We start from the raw sequence: 19,404 nt of genomic DNA on the forward strand, positions 1-19,404 counted from the left end.
TTCCCTTTTTCTCTAGGATCATTAAGCTTGTCTTATTCCCTCTACCATAGTGCCTGGCACATTTTATGTACTTCGTATATATTTGTTTAAATAAAGGAACTAATATCTGCCTAAAATCTGATTGCCTTCTATTCAGATCACATAAGTAATAATTGTTAAAGTATGTGTTTATTAACGGATTACTATCCTTTTTTTTGTTACTGCACTAATACAAATGTAATTTTAAGAAATGTTAAAAAAGATGTTCATTTTCTCATGTCCCATTCTCTACTGAATTATTTTGAAATGTATATTAACAGTTTCCTTAATCTTTATTTACAATTTTCTTAAAGGTAGTTGTTCCTTTCTCAGTCTATTAAAGATCATGGGCCTTTAATTAAAAACAAGCAAAAAAAAGAAAGAAAAATAGAAGTTTAAACTAAATGCTAGACTTATAATCTCCAGCTTAATTCAGTAAGCTTTACTGACGTAATATATTTGGTCACTTTCTTTGACTGATGTGGCTGGAAGTGAAAATTCTCCTGGACCTCTGTTTCAGTCATGTAGCCTTCACTACATGTAGCCTTCACTTGAACAAGAGTCTTATGCAGTTTTGAACATCATTTCTTTACCATATTTTCTCCCTCCCCTCTTTGTTTAAACATTGTGTGTGTGTGTGTATTTTTTTTTTAATTGGTCATTGGAAAGCAGTATCTCAAAATATTAACAGTGTTACCTCTGGATTATAGATTTTTCAACCAGTGTAAATTTTATTGTATCTTTCTCCATTTTTTTTTATAGAGTATGAATTTTATAATCACATAAATTAGTATTAAAATAAAACAACAGCAAGCAATGGTAAAGCAGCTAAATCATGTTAATAGAGTTGTAGTATCAAATAACCAGATGAGTTCAGGGATCTGTGAATCAAATCATCAGGCTCCATAGTTTATTTGATGTGGGTCATTAATTATTATACTGAGTTAAATAGAACAAAAATTTGGAATAGGCATTATTTGAAATATTTGTTGTTATCTTTTATACTACAAATGCTGTTGATGTGGATTTTTAAATCCGTTTTCGTCACCGTTCTGTATGTCATTGGTATCATGGTTTTATTTGAGCATTGGCTTTTCACTAATACAGACAAAGTTTGAGAAATTGAAATATTTCTTCAAATGCTACAGCTACCCATGGCATCATTTGTTGTTCTTTTAAACAGATTTTAATCCCCTTTGCTCTTGTGATGTGTGCTTTTGAAGCTGTTCAGTTAACTACCCAGTTATCATCAAAAAGGTAAGATGAATGTTTAAGAAACATTGAATTTGTTAGTTTTTAGGAAATGAGAGTTAACACTTGAGGGTATTTTGTGTGATTGCTATTAAGACACAGTAACATAGATTTATTATAAAAATGAGAAAAAAATGTTTCACCCTTTTAGTCAGAATTCAGTTGTCATGGGAGGAAATTAGTTGATTAGAGCCTCTAGCAGAATAATATGCTTTCTCAACAATAAAATGTTATTAGAATATTATTCAAGCTAGAGAGGAGCCCCCCCTAGAAAACTATAAAATATAAATGTTAAATTCTTGTAGTTAATAACTTGTTTATTGTAGATATAACTGTGCCTACAAACTCCAAGGGATATCATTCTGTTTTCTTTTGGATTATTTCTTAAATGTGTATTAGACAAATGTGTTAACATTATATCATTTTACATGGCTTGAAATTAACTTCTAGATGTCATTAATTTACATAGTTTCTTAGTCTTGATTTCTACACTTTTGGCAAATGGAATGGGAAGTATCCTTTCTGAGTTTCTAGGAATTTCTGGAGCAGTCAGTGTTAAGCAATCAAGACGCTGGAAAAGAAGCTGTCAACTCAAGTATTTGCTTTTTTGACACAATGAAATTGTGTCGTCAGCACAGGACTAATCAGCCTCTCTGAAAGACACTTGAGATAAATGTGTAGCTTCTTAGCAGTTTTGTTATTCTTGAATCAAACTGGAATATTCAATGCTGAAAGAAATAACTAATATTAGCATAAATATGCATGTTCTTCTTGATGAATTTAAGCTAGAACCAAGTGTAGCGTATTATTATGTATTTGCCATAATAATAATAATAATAATAATAAAAAGGTTTTCTTGCACTATTTAAAAATAGTAGAAATCTCATTTCTAGACTGTTAGTATATTTTTGCAGGATATTTACATGAATTTAACATTAAAAGCATTTATACCTTGTCAATACCACATAGAAGATACTTAGATGCAATTAAAAAAAAACTAGTAAGTGACATGTACTTTCTCACATCTCTGTTAACAGATGCAAGTTTTTAGAAGGGCTCTTAGTTAAAGTTTAAGAAGAGCTGGGGATATGTGGGATGAGAAGTAGAAGGCTCATCAAAATGTGTGTGTATATGTATGCGTGTATTTGTGTGTGTGTGTGTGTGTGTGTGTGTGTAGTAATTTTAACCTGAGACTAGTACGATGAAAAACTAAATACAAAGGGAGAGTTTTAGTTTTGTTCCTTTAGTATTTAGTTTGTTTAGTATTTAGTTTTTCTACAACGAAAAACTAAATACAAAGGGAGAGAACTGAGGCAAAGATGACAAAGTTGTGGCTTTATAAATGTCTTCTCTTTTGACCTTTAAACCTTTACAAGTCACTGACATTCCCCCCTAATATAACACTGACCCCTCAAACTTAACATGTCGTACATTGAACCCAGCAATTCCCTTTCTTCCTGTTGAACTCTAGCTGCTCATCCTGTTTTCTTTTTCTAATCTGTCGCACAAGCCCAAGTCCATCCATCCCTCATTGCCAAATCCACTCGCTACATGTCACTGATATCGTGTCTTCTTTCTGTTCACATTTTCAGTCACCTCCATGAACCCACTATCATCAGTCATCTTCAGGGGCCTCTTAACTGATCTCCCTGCTTTTACTCCTGTCCTTCTACAGTTATTATCCATACAACAGACAGAGGAGCCTTTAGAACCTTCCAATGGCTTCTTGTCACAACTAGGAAAAATTCTAAAGTCCTAATTATGGCCTAAATGGCCCCATGTGATCTGGCCCCTGCATATCTATCTCTCCAACCTTATTTCCCACAACTCTTGTGCTAGCACACTCTGCTTAAAGCTGACCCTCTTGCTGTTCTTCAAATACACCATGCACGTTTTCACCTCATGCCCTTTGTACGTTCCACACTCTCTACCTGCAGTGCTCTTTACTCATATAGTTTCATGGTTCACTCTGTTCACACAGGTCTCTACTTAAATGTCTTCTCCTCATAGAGGTCTCCCCCGATCAATCGACTTTTCTTCCTGACATTTAACACCACCTGACATTTTACTGTTATTACAAACATTCTATTTATTATTTGTCTCCCTGAGTAGATGGTAGGCTCTGTTCACCAGTGTTTTACCAGCAACAAGAACAGTGGCTGGCATACAATAGAAACTGAAAACATATATGCTAAATTAGTGGTAGAAGTTATCAGCACAAAATAAAACTGGAAATGGCTACTACTACACATTGTGACATTTCTTTTATACACAAGACTGACTTAATAACGTCCCCCTTTTGGTTCCATAGAGCACTAAAATTTGACCCAGGAAAAATTAGACTTGGTAGAAACAACAACAAATAACACTGTAAAAAGGTAAAACAACCCAGAGTAAAATCTATAACTGACAAAATAATGATGAAGAAGCAAAAAATAAAAAATAGTGACATCACCAAATGCTGGGGAGGATGCAAAGAAATTGCTCTCAGACGTTGCTGGTGGGAATGTAAAATAGTACAACTACTCTGAAAAGAGTTATCCAGTTTCATATGAAACTGCGCAAACAACATAATCCAGTAACTGCACTCGACTGTTTTTCCTAGAGAAATGAAAACTTGTGTTTGCACAAAAACTGTACACGAATGTTTATAGCAGCTTTATTTGTAATAGCCATAAACTGGAAACCACCCTGATGTCCTTTGGTGCTTGAATGGTTAAGCAAACTGTGGTATAATGGAGTACTGCTCAGCAATAAAAAGGAGCAAACTATTGATACACACAGAACCTTAGACGAATCTCAAGAGAATTGTGCTGAGTGAAAAAGGCAATCCCAAAATGTTATAAGTGATTCAAATGATTCCACTTGTACAACACTCCTGAAATAACAAAATTATAGAAACAGAGAACAGATTAGTGGTTTCCAGGGACTGGGGATTAGACAGAGAGTAAGCAAGAGGAGGATAGATGTAGCTATAAAAGGGTATCATGAGGGATCCTTGTGATGATGGAAGCATTCTGTATCTTGACAGAATCAATGTCAGTATTCTGGTTGTGATATTGTGCTATAGTTTTGTAAGATGTTACCAGTGGGGGAAACTGGGCAGAGGGTACATGGGTTCCCTCTATATCATTTCTTGCAGTTGCATGTGAATCCATAATTATCTAAAATAAAAACTTTAATTTAAAAAATGATAATTCATGTCCCTTTCTTTTTTAAATTTTATTTATTTTTTTACACAGCAGGTTCTTATTAGTCATCAGTTTTATACACATCAGTGTATACATGTCAATCCCAATCTCCCAGTTCATCACACCACCCCCACCCCCACACCGCTGTCCCCCCTTGGTGTCCATATGTTTGTTCTCTATCATGTCCCTTTCATACCATTGAAATATTCAAAGTGTTAAATAACATTTTTGAAGTCTAGCCCATCACTGAGGGACAGTAGTCCATGATAATGTGAAAAGAGCCTTTGTCAAATGTAGTATTTTCAGAAGCAGAAATACTAATAACAGAATGTTAGATTATTTGATTATTCTCATTTTGATTTTAATGTGCTTTTAAAATGTGTCTGCAGTATTACATGTGTTTTTCTTTATTTTTTTCCAGTCTTTTTCTCATGGTTATCAACATATCAGACATCATGGCTTTGGTAAGACATTACTGGATATTCAGTATAAATAAGATTGACAAGTTAAACAATGAGTTGATTTATATATATATATATATATATATATATATATATATATATATATATTTATTTATTTATTTATTTATTTATGTTTGGCTGCATTGGGTCTTCGTTGCTGTGCTCAGGCTTTCTCTAGTTGCAGTGAGCGGGGGCTACTCTTTGTTGCAGTGCGCGGGCTTCTCATTGTGGTGGCTTCTCTTGTTGCGGAGCACGGGCTCTAGGTGTGCAAGCTTCAGTAGTTGTGGCACGCAGGCTCAGTAGTTGTGACTTGCGGGCTCTAGAGCTCAGGCTCAGTAGTTGTGGTGCACGGGCTTAGTTGCTCTGTGGCATGTGGGATCTTCCTGGACCAGGGCTCGAACCCGTGTCCCCTGCAGGCAGATTCTCAACCACTGTGCCACCAGGGTCTAACTTGATTTATTAGAATCTGTCACTTTATACATAGTCTTCAATGGTACATTGTATTTGAAATGAAACCTCCATAGGAAGTTAACAGAAAAAGCTAACTTTAGGTAATATACCATTTTCCTACTTGAAATGCTGATTTTTAACCTTTTTGTCAGATTGAAAAAGAAAGGAAAAAAGAGGGGAGGAGGAAGGGAAGGAAGGAAAGAGGGAACAGAGTGGGATGATGTTATCAAGATGCTAGCTCTAATAATGAGTTCTAGTGCGGAACAGGTAGGTGAGCCTCTAGTACGTATTGTATTAACAAAAAGAACCCATTTTACACCTGCAAGTTCAGGAGGGTTCCCCAAACTACCCTAAGGTTTGATAATTCACTAGATGGACTCACAGAATTCACTAAAGACTGTTATATCCACAAGTGTGGCTTATTACAGGGAAAGGAGACAGATTAAAATCAGCCAAGGGAAGAAATGCAGAGGGCAGAGTCCAGAAGGGGTCCAGATGTGGAGGTCTGGCCATACTCTCCCCGTGAAGCTGGGACAGCCATGCTCTACCGGCAGCGATGTTTGACAGTGCACATGGAGTACTGCCAGCCAGGCTCACCAGAACCTCGATGTCCAGGCTTTTTATTGGAGCCCAATCGTATATTGTTCCCATGGCTAACCTTTAATCTCCAGTCCTTCTAGAGGTAGAACTGATAACACACGGCCCAAAGCCCTGAACATAAATCACATTTTTAGACTGTCCAGTGGCTGAGGTCCCCCAGGCAAAACACTCCTATCAGACAGGACCTAGTAATCGCCTCCTAGTAGCTGAAGGTAAAGGCCAGACCTCTCTTTAGATAGGGTTAATTCTTCACTACACATCTTATGCTGGAAGTGCTGAGAGATGACTGTTAGGGTAACTTCCCAAATCAGATTCCTCGTCACTTGATTCAGATGAGAACATTTTTATGTTGTATTGAACTGGATATATTTCTTAAATTGACCACACATAATGTTAGAACAAATTAGCTTTCAGTTTTGCTCACAGAGTGGCAAATAGACAAAGACATGTTAACAGAAGAGAATTTAAATTCTCTGATTAATTTTATATGAAGAATCAGACTGCTGAGTTTAACTTAGAGCGCCATGTATGGTCTAAGTTCTGCTTACCTGACTGGCACTGTATCTCTCCTCTCCCTCCTTGATTCCTCTACCCCAGCCTCACGTTGGACCTGCCAAGCTCTACCTGGACTCTTGATGTTTATAAGTGTTACTCCCTCTGTCAGAAACAAACTTCTCCCTGGATCTCTCCAACCTCCTCTTTCCTCTGACTCTTACTTGTCACTTAGATTTTTAGACTTGTTATTGGGACAACCTTCCCTTATTACCCCAGCTGGGGTGTGTGCCCCTTTCTTTGTGCTCCTGTACTTGCCTGTATTTCCAATCATAACACTCATCACACACACACACACACACACACACACACACATGCCTGATAAATTGACTGAATCAGTCACTAGATTATAAATCTCCTGAAAGAGAATTTATCTCCAGGACCGAACACAATGATTAGCAGATCAGTAAATGTTTGCTGATGAATAGATGATACAGCTTCCTTTCACTGCAGTCTTTGGTATTATCAATACTTAGTGTCTTTTATGAAAGTTGGCTGGGTTTTCTTCTAGTTATTCAAGATGTCACTTTTGTGCTTATATGATTGAATGGCAATGCTGTTTCTGGCTTTTAAGCTATTGCTCATTTTAGTCCAAGCAAAAATTTCAATAAAGGGCGAATTCTTATTGATTCCAGTCAGATAGTGGTTCTGAGGGGTCAGAAATCTGAAGGACATAATCCTAAAACAAAGTTGCTTTTAGACTGAATCTATATAGCCTTTGTTTTTAATGAAGCCATATTTTGTTTTATTTTACAGCATTTTTTCTTCTTGATCAAAGATTATGGCAGCTGGCTTGACATTGGAACAAGGTATAGTAGATATTCACATAGAATTCTTCAGAGTGCAGTGAAAAATAGTAACTTGGTATCTTCGTATAGAAGATTTCAATTTGATTTTTGAAGTAAGCATAGCAAGTAGCAATTATTTTAAACCTCTGGAGGTGAGACACGTCCCTCCAGTTCTTGGCATTAACACATTATCAGGTGTTTCCTTGGGATGATGTGGGGACAGATGTTAAGTCTGAAAGAAATGCAGAACAGCAGGAAGGTACAAGGAAAACTGCTTGAATCTGGGGTAGATCACTCCAGTGTCTGTGTTCTCGTAATCTCTCAATCTCACTCAAGAACAATGAAGCTATTCAAGTTGCAGTGTGAATTTTCTGTAGCAGTTTACATTTCATGTACTCATCATATGCCTCCTAGAATCTTCAATATGGGAACATGTTAACATGTGATACCTATAACATTGTTATTTAAAGTATAATCTGAACAAAATGTCAGTTTCCTGTTTATTGTGATTTGAACTCAATGATTGCCATAATCTGTTAAATTTCTTCTCTTTGAGGGGAAGAAAGTAAGGTTGATCCTTTTTTTGTTTTCAAATGCATTCAGAGATAGAGTACATTTTTATAGACTAATTTTATTTCCTTTAGTCAGTATTTGTTCAGCCAGGAATTGTGTAGGTTTGGGTGAGGTACTCGATTACAAGTCCTCTCCTCTGTTCCTACCTCTTAGGCCGCTCAGGCTTGTACCGCCTTGTTATTTATATAGAGGTCTGTCTCCCTTGATAGTCAGCTGATGTGAGTCTCTTTCATTCCTTGTGTACTAGGCACAAAGAGGGTACTCCATAGGTCGTTAATTTTGTTTTCATTAGTCTCTTAAGTTTGAAGCTTAGGGAAAGTTTTAATGTGTCCTTCTCACCAGCCCTCTGATCCCAAAGTGTCCAGGCAGGTAGTAGGTCATGCTATGGGCTTTAAGCCAGAGCTCTTGGGATTGATGTATTTCTGCCACTTTTTAGCTGTAAGGCTGACAGCAAGTGACTTAACGTCTCTAATCTCTCTCTGTCTCTTGTCGTTTTGAATGAATCAATCCATCTAAAGCGTTTAGCACAGTGCCTGGCATCAAATAAGCTCCAATAAATGGAAACTATTATAATTTTTTTAATCCTTCATAGTGTTTCTTGTATTTGAGATACCTCTCCTTATTATCTCCATAATTTGATTAATTTATTTTCATTTTAAACATAGGTCAGAATTTTGTTTGGAAAATATTCTGACAAAATATAGCATTATTACATATGAGACTTTTTATTTTATTCTTAATTGTAGCAAAATATACATAATATAAAATTTACCATCTTAACCCTTTTCAAGTGTAGAATTCAGTGGCATTAAGGACATTCACATTGTTGTACAACTATCATTATCATTCCATCTCCATAATGGTTTTCATCTTGCAAAAAACTCCTCATTCCCCATCTCCACCAGCCCTGGCAACCAACATTTTAATTTCTCTTTCTATGTATTTGAATACTCTAGGATAGCTCACATAAATTAAATTGTATAGTATTTGCCCTTTTGTGACTGAATTATTTCACTTAGCATAATATATTCAAGGTTTATCCATGTTATAGCATGTGTCAGAATTTCCTTCCTTTTGAAGGCTGTATAATGTTCCATTGTGTACAGACCACATTTTGTTTACCCATTCATCCATCAGTGGACACTTGAGTTGTTTCCCCCTTTTGGCTATTGTGAATAATGCTGCTATAACATGGGTTTGAGACTTTTTGATGGGAGAAATTTATATTGGTTTTGGCTCTAAAGAGATGTGAAGGAATGAAGATATAATTCTCACATGAAGGTGTGCATCATTAATTTCTGCACAGCATCATTAATTTATATTACACAAATTAAGGATTTGATTTTCTCTGATTTGCTTGAGGTTTATCTTTACTTGGCAGATTTTTTTCTTCAAAGTACGAATTTCACTGTTATTACCAGTAATAACATGCATCAAACACAAAGCATTTTTAAATATCCATGATCTCAATTCAACAGGGCAAATGTTTATTGATCACCCGCTATGCACCAGGTGAATTTCTGGGGATGAAAAGCACATTCTCAGGCTCTCAGGGAGCTTAAGGTTGGAGGAGGAAACAGACTCATGAGCAGACAATATGGTGCAGTGTGAGAATTTCTAGAATAATCTCTTGGGTGCTGTGGGGACATTAGGGTACCTACCTCAGCCTTGCAGGGTAAGGGAAGGCTTGTCAGGAGAGGGACTGTTTAGACACTGCAAGAGTAGCATTTAGAAGAGCGCATTGGGTCACAAGGTCTAGGGAGAATGTGTAGCATAAATAAAGGCAAAGATCTAATGGCACCTTAAGGAACCACTGATATTTACGGGTAGAGAACAGGAGGTGTGGCAATGAGGCTGAAAGAAGTGGCCAGAAAGGCAGGAGGAAACCAGGTGAGAGTAGTGTGGTGGAAATCAAAAGAACATTCAGGAAGGAGGGAGGTTATTGAGATATTACAGAGAGAGTAAGTAGGAGAAGACATAAAGACATGCATTGGAATAAACAGTGGGTCATTGATGAGCTTGGCCAGGGATGGTTCAGGGGTAAGATTTAATATTAGATGTCTGCACTGAATCAAATCCATTGATTTCTGGGTGAGGACCACAGACCAAAGATAATCATTTTTCTCCTCTCTACCAAGTCTTCAATAAAATAACAAACCCAGCAAAAGTGAAGAGAATAGAAAAATGACCATCAGCAAATGCAAGTTCAACAAATTCCTAGAAGATGGATAATCCAGGAGAGGAAGCAGCTGCCCAGAATCTATCAGCGAGTGCTGCCAAAGGAACAGAAAAGCCCAGAGGCTCCAGGCTCAGTCGGACAGTAATATGGAGCTCAGGAGTGAGGAAGGGGATTAACTGCATGTCTCTCAGTCCAGTGATGGTACCAGTGGGCTCTCCATGGCCTCTTTGCTCCTTCCTTCATCCCCACACAGGAAGTACTACTTTCTGCATTTTACTCCCAGGGAAAAACCAGAGGACACCTGGAAAGAGGCTGAGGAGATGTGAAGAATTTCACTGCTGTGACACATGTGCTTCTACCTCAAAGAAAAACTGTCCTCCACTCTAGCACTCATAGCTTCCTTCCACCCCAGCCAAAAGGGCAGAGGCAGGCACCCCTCCTGCTAATCCTGAAACATGACATAGCAATTTTTATTACATACCCACAATTTACTGGCAACTATCCTATATGTGAGTTAGACCTAGAGGATACCAAGACTTTCTTAAAAACTTAACACTACCCTCTGATTGCTATTCTGAATAGAATAGCAATTCTATTCCTAGATACCTACCCAAGAGAAGGAAAAAATATGTACACAGAAGACTTGTACAGGAATTTTCATAGTAGCTTTATTAATAATAACCAAAATCTGGAAACAACCCAGATGTTTATCAGCACTTGAATGGATAAACAAATTATGCTATATCCATAAAATGGAAAACTACTTATTAATAAAAAAATGAACAACTGATGAATCCAACTACATGGAGGAATCAAAAATTTTTTAATGAGTAAAAGAAACCAGGTGCATTAAGAGTACATATTGTATTATTCCATTTATGTAAAATTCTAGAACAGACAGAATTAATCTATAGTCACAGAAAGCTGATCAGTTGTTGTCTGGGCCTGGGAATTAGGGTAAGCGTGCCTATAAATGGGCATGTGGAAACTTTTGGAATGATGGAAGTGTTCTACGTCTTGACTGTGATGATGGTTACATGGGTGAATCATTTGACAATACTCATTTAACCGGATACTTAAAATGGTTCCATTTTCTTATATATAAATTATACTTCAAAGTTGATTCATAAGGAAAAATAGAAGAACTAAAATAACCACCTAAAATTGACATGAGTAGGGTATGGTATAAGTCAGCCAAATCCTCCTCTTGCCTAGCGGAGACTTAATAAATGATGTTTTAAATTGATGCATCAATAAACAGCAATGTAAAGATACTGATTCATGTCAAGGAGGTAACCACCAGAAGGTCTAAAAAAGGAAGCAGTTAGAGTGGTTGCTTGAGAAGTGGGTAAGAAAGAATGAGCGGTATTACTTTTCATTGTAAGCCTTTCTCCCTTTTGCTTTTTTAATGCTGTGTGTATGACTCAGATAAAAGTTAAAGGGAAGCCCTGAACCAAGATGGCAGAGTAGAAGGACGTGCTCTCACTCCCTCTGTGAGAGCACCAGAATCACAACTAGCTTCTGGACAATCATTGAGAGGAAGACACTGGAACTCACCAAAAAAAGATACCCCACATCTAAAGACAAAGGAGAAGCAACAATAAGACGGTAGGAGGGGCGCAATCACAGTAAAATCAAATCCCATAACTGCTGGGCGGGTGACTCACAGACTGGAGAACACTTATACCACAGAAATCAACCCACTGGGGTGAAGGTTCTGAGCCCCACATCAGGCTTCCTAACCTGGGGGTCCAGCAACGGGAGGATGAATTACTAGAGAATCAGACTTTGAAGGCTAGCGGGATTTGATTGCGGAACTTTGACAGGACTGGGGGAAACAGAGACTCCACTCTTGGAGGGCACACACAAAGTAGTGTGCACATCGGGACCCAGGGGAAGGAGCAGTGAACCCCGGGGAGACTGAACCAGACCTACCTGCTAGTGTTTGAGGGTCTCCTGCAGAGGTGGGGGTTGGCTGTGGCTCACTGTGGGGACAAGGACACTGGCAGCAGAAGTTCTGGGAAGTGCTCCTTGGCATGAGCTCTCCCAGAGTCTGTCATTAGCCCCACCAAAGAGCCCAGGTAGGCTCCAGTGTTGGGCTGCCTCAGGCCAAACATCAACAGGGAGGGAACCCAGCCCCACCCATCAGCAGACAAGCAGATTAAAGTTTTACTGAGCTCTGCCCACCAGAGCAAAAGTCAGCTCTATCCACTACCAGTCCCTCCCATCAGGAAACTTGCACAAGCCTCTTAGATAGCCTTATACACCAGAGGGCAGACAGAAGAAGCAAGAAGAACTACATTCCTGCAGTCTGTGGAACAAAAACCACATTCGGAGAAAGATAGACAACATGAAAAGGCAGAGGGCTATGTACCAGATGAAGGAACAAGATAAAACCCCAGAAAAACAACTAAATGAAGTGGAGATAGGCAACCTTCCAGAAAAAGAATTCAGAATAATGATAATGAAGATGATCCAGGACCTCGGAGAAAGAATGGAGGCAAAGATTGAGAAGATGCAAGAAATGTTTAACAAAGACCTAGAAGAATTAAAGACAAACAGAGATGAACAATACAGTAACTGAAATGAAAACTACACTAGAAGGAATCAATAGCACAATAACTGAGGCAGAAGAACGGATAAGTGACCTGGAAGACAGAATGGTGGAATTCACTGCTGTGAAACAGAATAAAGAAAAAAGAATGAAAAGAAATGAAGACAGCCTAAGAGACCTCTGGGACAACATTAAACCCAACAGCATTCACATTATAGGGGTCCCAGAAGAAGAGAGAGAGCAAGGACCAGAGGAAATATTTGAAGAGATTATAGTCAAAAACTTCCCTATCATGGGAAAGGAAATAGCCACCCAAGTCCAGGAAGCACAGCGAGTCCCATACAGGATAAACCCAAGGAGAAACATGCCGAGACACATAGTAATCAAATTGGCAAAAATTAAAGACAAAGAAAAATTATTGAAAGCAGCAAGGGGAAAACGACAAATAACATACAAAGGAACTCCCATAAGGTTAACAGCTGATTTCTCAGCAGAAACTCTACAAGCCAGAAGGGAGTGGCATGATACACTTAAAGTGATGAAAGGGAAGAAGCTACAACCAAGATTACTCTACCCAGCAAGGATCTCATTCAGATTCGATGGAGAAATTAAAACCTTTACAGACAAGCAGAAGCTAAGAGAATTCAGCACCACCAAACCAGCTCTACAACAAATGCTAAGGAACTTCTCTAAGTGGGAGACACAAGAGAAGAAAAGAACCTACAAAAATAAACCCAAAACAATTAAGAAAGTGGTCATAGGAACATACATATCAATAATTACCTTAAACGTGAATGGATTAAATGCTCCAACCAAAAGACACAGGCTTGCTGAATGGATACAAAAACAAGCCCCATACATATGCTGTCTACAAGAGACCCACTTCAAACCTAGAGACACATACAGACTGAAAGTGAGGGGATGGAAAAAGATATTCCATGCAAATGGAAATCAAAAGAAAGCTGGAGTAGCACTACTCATATCAGATAAAATAGACTTTAAAATAAAGAATATTACAGGAGACAAGGAGGGACACTACATAATGATCAAGGGATCAATCCAAGAAGAAGATATAACAATTATAAATATATATGCACCCAACATAGGAGCACCTCAATACATAAGGCAACTGCTAACAGCTATAAAAGAGGAAATAGACAGTAACACAATAATAGTGGGAGACTTTAACACCTCACTTACACCAATGGACAGATCATCCAAAATGAAAATAAATAAGGAAACAGAAGCTTTAAATGACACAATAGACCAGATAGATTTAATTGATATTTATAGGACATTCCATCCAAAAACAGCAGATTACACTTTCTTCTCAAGTGCGCACGGAACATTCTGCAGGATAGATCACATCTTGGATCACAAATCAAGCCTTGGTAAATTTAAGAAAATTGAAATCATATCAAGCATCTTTTCTGACCACAATGCTATGAGATTAGAAATGAATTACAGGGGAAAATATGTAAAAAACACAAATACATGGAGGCTAAACTATATGTTACTAAATAACCAAGAGATCACTGAAGAAATCAAAGAGGAAATCAAAAAACACCTAGAAACAAATGACAATGGAGATACAACGACCCAAAACCTATGGGATGCAGCAAAAGCAGTTCTAAGAGGGAAGTTTATAGCAATACAAGCCCACCTTAAGAAGCAGGAAACAATGGGATGCAGCAAAAGCAGTTTTAAGAGGGAAGTTTATAGCTATACAAGCCTACCTCAAGGATCAAGAAAAATCTCAAATAAATAATCTAACCTTACACCTAAAGCAATTAGAGAAAGAAGAACCAAAAAAAAACCCCAAAGTTAGCAGAAGGAAAGAAATCATAAAGATCAGAGCAGAAATAAATAGAAACAAAGAAAACAGTAGCAAAGATCAATAAAACTAAAAGCTGGTTCTTTGAGAAGATAAACAAAATTGATAAACCATTAGCCAGACTCATCAAGAAAAAGAGGGAGAGGACTCAGATCAATAAAATTAGAAATGAAAAAGGAGAAGTTACAACGGACATCACAGAAGTACAAAGCATCCTAAGAGACTACTACAAGCAACTCTATGACAATAAAATGGACAACCTGGAAGAAATGGACAAATTTTTAGAAAGGTATACCTTCCAAGACTGAACCAGGAAAAAGTGGAAAATATGAACAGACCAATCACAAGTAATGAAATCGAAACTCTGATTAAAAATCTTTCAAAAACAAAAGTCCAGGACCAGATGGCTTCACAGGTGAATTCTATCAAACATTTAGAGACGAGCTAACACCCATCCTTCCCAAACTCTTCCAAAAAATTTCAGAGAAAGGAACACTCCCAAACTCACTCTATGAGGCCACCATCACCCTGATACCAAAACCAGACAAAGGTACTACAAAAAAAGAAAATTACAGACCAATATCACTGATGAATATAGATGCAAAAATCCTCAAAAAAACACTAGCAAACAGAATCCAACAACACATTAAAAGGATCATACACCATGATCAAGTGGGATTAATCCCAGGGATGCAAGGATTCTTCAATATACGCAAATCAATCAATGTGATGCACCATATTAACAAATTGAAGAAGAAAAACCATATGATCATCTCAATAGATGCAGAACAAGCTTTTGACAAAATTCAACATCAATTTATGATAAAAACGCCCCAGAAAGTGGGCATAGAGGGAACCTACGTCAACATAATAAAGGCCATATACAACAAACCCACAGCAAACATCACTCTCAGTGGTGAAAAACTGAAAGCATTTCCTCTGAGATCAGGAGCAAGACAAGGATGTCCACTCTCACCACTATTATTCAACATAGTTTTGGAAGTCCTGGCCACGGCAATCAGAGAAGAAGAAGAAATAAAAGGAATACAAATTGGAAAAGAAGAAGTAAAAGTGTCACTGTTTGCAGATGACATGATACTATACATAGAGAATCCTAAAGATGCCACCAGAAAACTACTAGAGCTAATCAATGAATTTGGTATAGTTGCAGGATACAAAATTAATGCACAGAAATCTCTTGCATTCCTATACACTAATGATGAAAAATGTGAAAGAGAAATTAAGGAAACACTCCCATTTACATTGCAATGAAAAGAATAAAATACCTAGGAATAAATCTACCTAGGGAGACAAAAGACCTGTATGCAGAAAACTTTAAGACACTGATGAAAGAAATTAAAGATGATACCAACAGATGGAGAGATATACCATGTTCTTGGATTGGAAGAATCAATATTGTGAAAATGACTCTACTACCCAAAGCAATCTACAGATTCAATGCAGTCCCTATCAAATTACCAAAGGCAGTTTTTACGGAACTAGAACAAAAAATCTTAAAATTTGTATGGAGATACAAAAGACCCCGAATAGCCAGAGCAGTCTTGAGGGAAAAAAGGAGCTGGAGGAATCAGACTCCCTGACCTCAGACTATACTACAAAGCTACAGTAATCAAGACAATATGGTACTGTCACAAAAACAGAAACATAGATCAATGGGACAAGATAGAAAGCCCAGAGATAAACCCACGCACCTATGGTCAACTAAGCTATGACAAAGGAGGCAAGAATATACAATGGAGAAAAGACAGCCTCTTCAATAAGTGGTGCTGGGAAAACTGGAGAGCTACATGTTTAAGAGTGAAATTAGAACACTCCCTAACACCATACACAAAAATAAACTCAAAATGGATTAGAGACCTAAATGTAAGACTGGACACTATAAAACTCTTAGAGGAAAACATAGGAAGAACACTATTTGACATAAATCACAGCAAGATCATTTTTGATCCACCTCCTAGAGTAATGGAAATAAAAACAAAAATAAACAAATGGGACCTAATGAAACTTCAAAGCTTTTGCACAACAAAGGAAACCATAAACAAGACGAAAAGACAACCCTCAGAATGGGAGAAAATATTTGCAAATGAATCAACGGACAAAGGATTAATCTCCAAAATATATAAACAGCTCATGCAGCTCAATATTAAAAAAAAAAACCCAATCCAAAAATGGGCAGAAGACCCAAATAGACATTTCTCCAAAGAAGACATACAGATGGCCAAGAAGCACATGAAAAGCTGCTCAACATCACTAATTATTAGAGAAATGCGAATCAAAACTACAATGAGGTATCTCCTCACACCAGTTAGAAATGGCGTCATCAGAAAATCTACAAACAACAAATGCTGGAGAGGGTGTGGAGAAAAGGGAACCCCTTGCACTGTTGGTGGGAATGTAAATTGATACAGCCACTATGGAGAACAGTATGGAGGTTCCTTAAAAACTAAAAATAGAGTTACCATATGATCCAGCAATCCCACTACTGGGCATATACCGAGAGATAACCATAATTCAAAAAGACACATGCACCCCAATGTTCATTGCAGCACTGTTTACAATAGCCAGGTCATGGAAGCAACCGAAATGCCCATTGACAGACAAATAGATGAAGACGATGTGGTACATATATACAATGGAATATTACTCAGCCCTAAAAAGGAATGAAATTGGGTCATTTGTTGAGACGTGGATGGATCTAGAGACTGTCATACAGAGTGAAGTTAGTCAGAAAGAGAAAAACAAATATTGTATATTAGTGCATATTTTTGGAACCTAGAAAAATAGGACAGATGAACCTGTTTGCAGGGCAGAAATTGAGACACAGATGTAGAGAACAAACTTATGGACACCAAGGGGGGAAAGTGGTGGGGGAGTGGCGGTGGTGGTGTGATGAACTGGGAGATTGGGATTGACATGTATACACTGATGTGTATAAAATTGATGACTATTAAAAAAATAAAAATGAGGAAGAGGGAGAGAAACAGGAAATAAGTGTATTGTTAATATACTGAAATAAGAACAACAAAAAAAAGGTTCCAATTCAAAAAAAAGAAAAATTAAAGGGAAAGTCATAAATGAAATGGGAGGTCAGGAAGTAGAGTTTTAAGTCCAGAGCACTCTTTCAAGCTTAATTGGAAAGGGAAGGAGAAATAGGGCAGTTATCACATGGGAATACCCTCACACCTCCTTTTGAGATTTTGTTATCATTTTGTTTCAGCCATGAGTGATGTGAGGAATGATATTATAGTTGGAAGGCATGAATGTCCCTAGATCTGGTTACCCTGTGTCAAAACTGGGGTCCAGCATCGGGGCTCAAATGTAGTAAGCCTGTTCACAGAGTAGAGTGGTAACCCATCCCCGCAAGGTCAGAGCAAGGCGTTGCAACACAGAATCTCATACCCAGCAGTTGTTTATTTGAGACATGGACCCTGAGAGGCGTACAGGCAGTTCAGAGACCAGGGAATCCGTTTATATTTGGCAAAAGGCAAAACAAGACAGAAGCTCAAACTTGAGTAGGAGGCTCAGGATGCCAAAGGCTTGCCCCAGTCACAGCTGTAGCACTAATAACCAACACTGGTATTGTGCCACCATGTTTACAGTATCTTCCAGCACATTATTTCATGTGATCTTTATCATAGCACTGTGAAGTACACATTATTTTCCACCACAGATATATTTACTGCCTCATTTTACAGTTGAGGACCCCGTGGCCCTAAGGAGAGTGCGACTTGCTCATGCCACAGAGCCTGTAAATGGCTGAGCAGGTCGGGGAGGCAGCACTTGGGCACCTAAGTGCCTCTACTTAGAATTCCCCGGAGTCTTTGTTTTGTAATTCTAATAACCTCTTTTTGAAAAGTGGCTCTGTGTCTAATCCCATGTTTGTGCTTGTTGCAAAGGAACCATTCACTGCAAAGTTTTGAATAATATAAATCTAGGATTTACCGGAGAAAGAAATATTGATTAGGAGGGAATGAGCCAAGAGTAAGGGCATCTTAGCTCAGAAAAGTCCTGTTTTGGGCCAGAGGCCTTTGTTGAGTGTACAGAGCGGAGTTGTGTCCTCAAAGAGAAAATACTGAGAAGCAGGGAATGAGGCCAGTGGCAGCTTTCTGCTAGGGGAAGGCCGTCATGGCATGTGCAAGCTGCCAACAGGCACCACAGACCCAAGCACACACTGCCAAACTGCACGGCTGGCAAAGTGGCGTCTTATTTATGTCAGAAGATGGCAACAGATAGTCTCATACTGGTGGTTGAGAGAAAAACCTTGTGACATAAAGAAGACTCTCTTCCTAGGAGAGTTAAAAGATACGGTTAAACGCTGCAGTACTGTGATGCTTACGAAATTCTGAGGCTTTGTGTGTGCCCTAGAAGGACTTTTGCTAGGGCTAGAGAGTCAAGGGCAAATTCAAGGACATAGTGATGAATCAAGATACCCATGAGCAAGGCCCTGATCAGAAATTTTCGTTAGCTGCGTCACCTTTGCTGACCTTGGTTACCTTATACTCAGGACTCCAGTAGAGGAGATTTCTTTTCAGCATTGGATCCCACAATTCAGGACCTTTTCCCCCACTTACTGACTTATTTAGTCTTTCATGCTTTCACTCAACAAGTACCTATTGAGCAACAACTCTAAGCCTGTCTTTCTCATTACATTGTGCCCTCTTGTTCACATCCATCTCTTGTCAGTTCTTCACGGATCCCATTCCATTCAGCACTGTTGGCCCTGTTCCCTTTCTGTCATCTTCAGTCTTTCATCGAAAACTTAATTAGCAGAACGTTCCCCTCAACACCAACCCCTCAAATTACCTTTTCTTTTCTTCCTCTCTAGTAATATACTGTTTCATCAAAAAGAAGAAAAAGAAAGAAGAAAAGAAGGAAGAAAAAGAGAAAGGGAGGGGTGGGGAGAAGGCAGGGGAGAAGAGAGGGAGGGAAAGA

The 19,404-nt window shown here is 38.2% G+C and overlaps 1 protein-coding gene across 1 annotated transcript in view; it reads left to right on the forward strand.

Annotated features, from left to right (window-relative positions):
- PIGN (phosphatidylinositol glycan anchor biosynthesis class N) overlaps window positions 1-19,404 on the forward strand; it is a 102,874-nt gene that overhangs the window by 70,798 nt on the left and 12,672 nt on the right. Inside the window, exons 26-28 of the mRNA XM_007457530.1 lie at window positions 1,202-1,275; window positions 4,882-4,924; window positions 7,280-7,332. Coding sequence (XP_007457592.1) covers window positions 1,202-1,275; window positions 4,882-4,924; window positions 7,280-7,332 — 170 coding nt within the window. The remainder of the gene's footprint in view (window positions 1-1,201; window positions 1,276-4,881; window positions 4,925-7,279; window positions 7,333-19,404) is intronic.

This window comes from Lipotes vexillifer, unplaced genomic scaffold (assembly GCF_000442215.2).
Source record: "Lipotes vexillifer unplaced genomic scaffold, Lipotes_vexillifer_v1.1 scaffold125, whole genome shotgun sequence".
Lineage (NCBI taxonomy): Eukaryota > Metazoa > Chordata > Mammalia > Artiodactyla > Lipotidae > Lipotes > Lipotes vexillifer.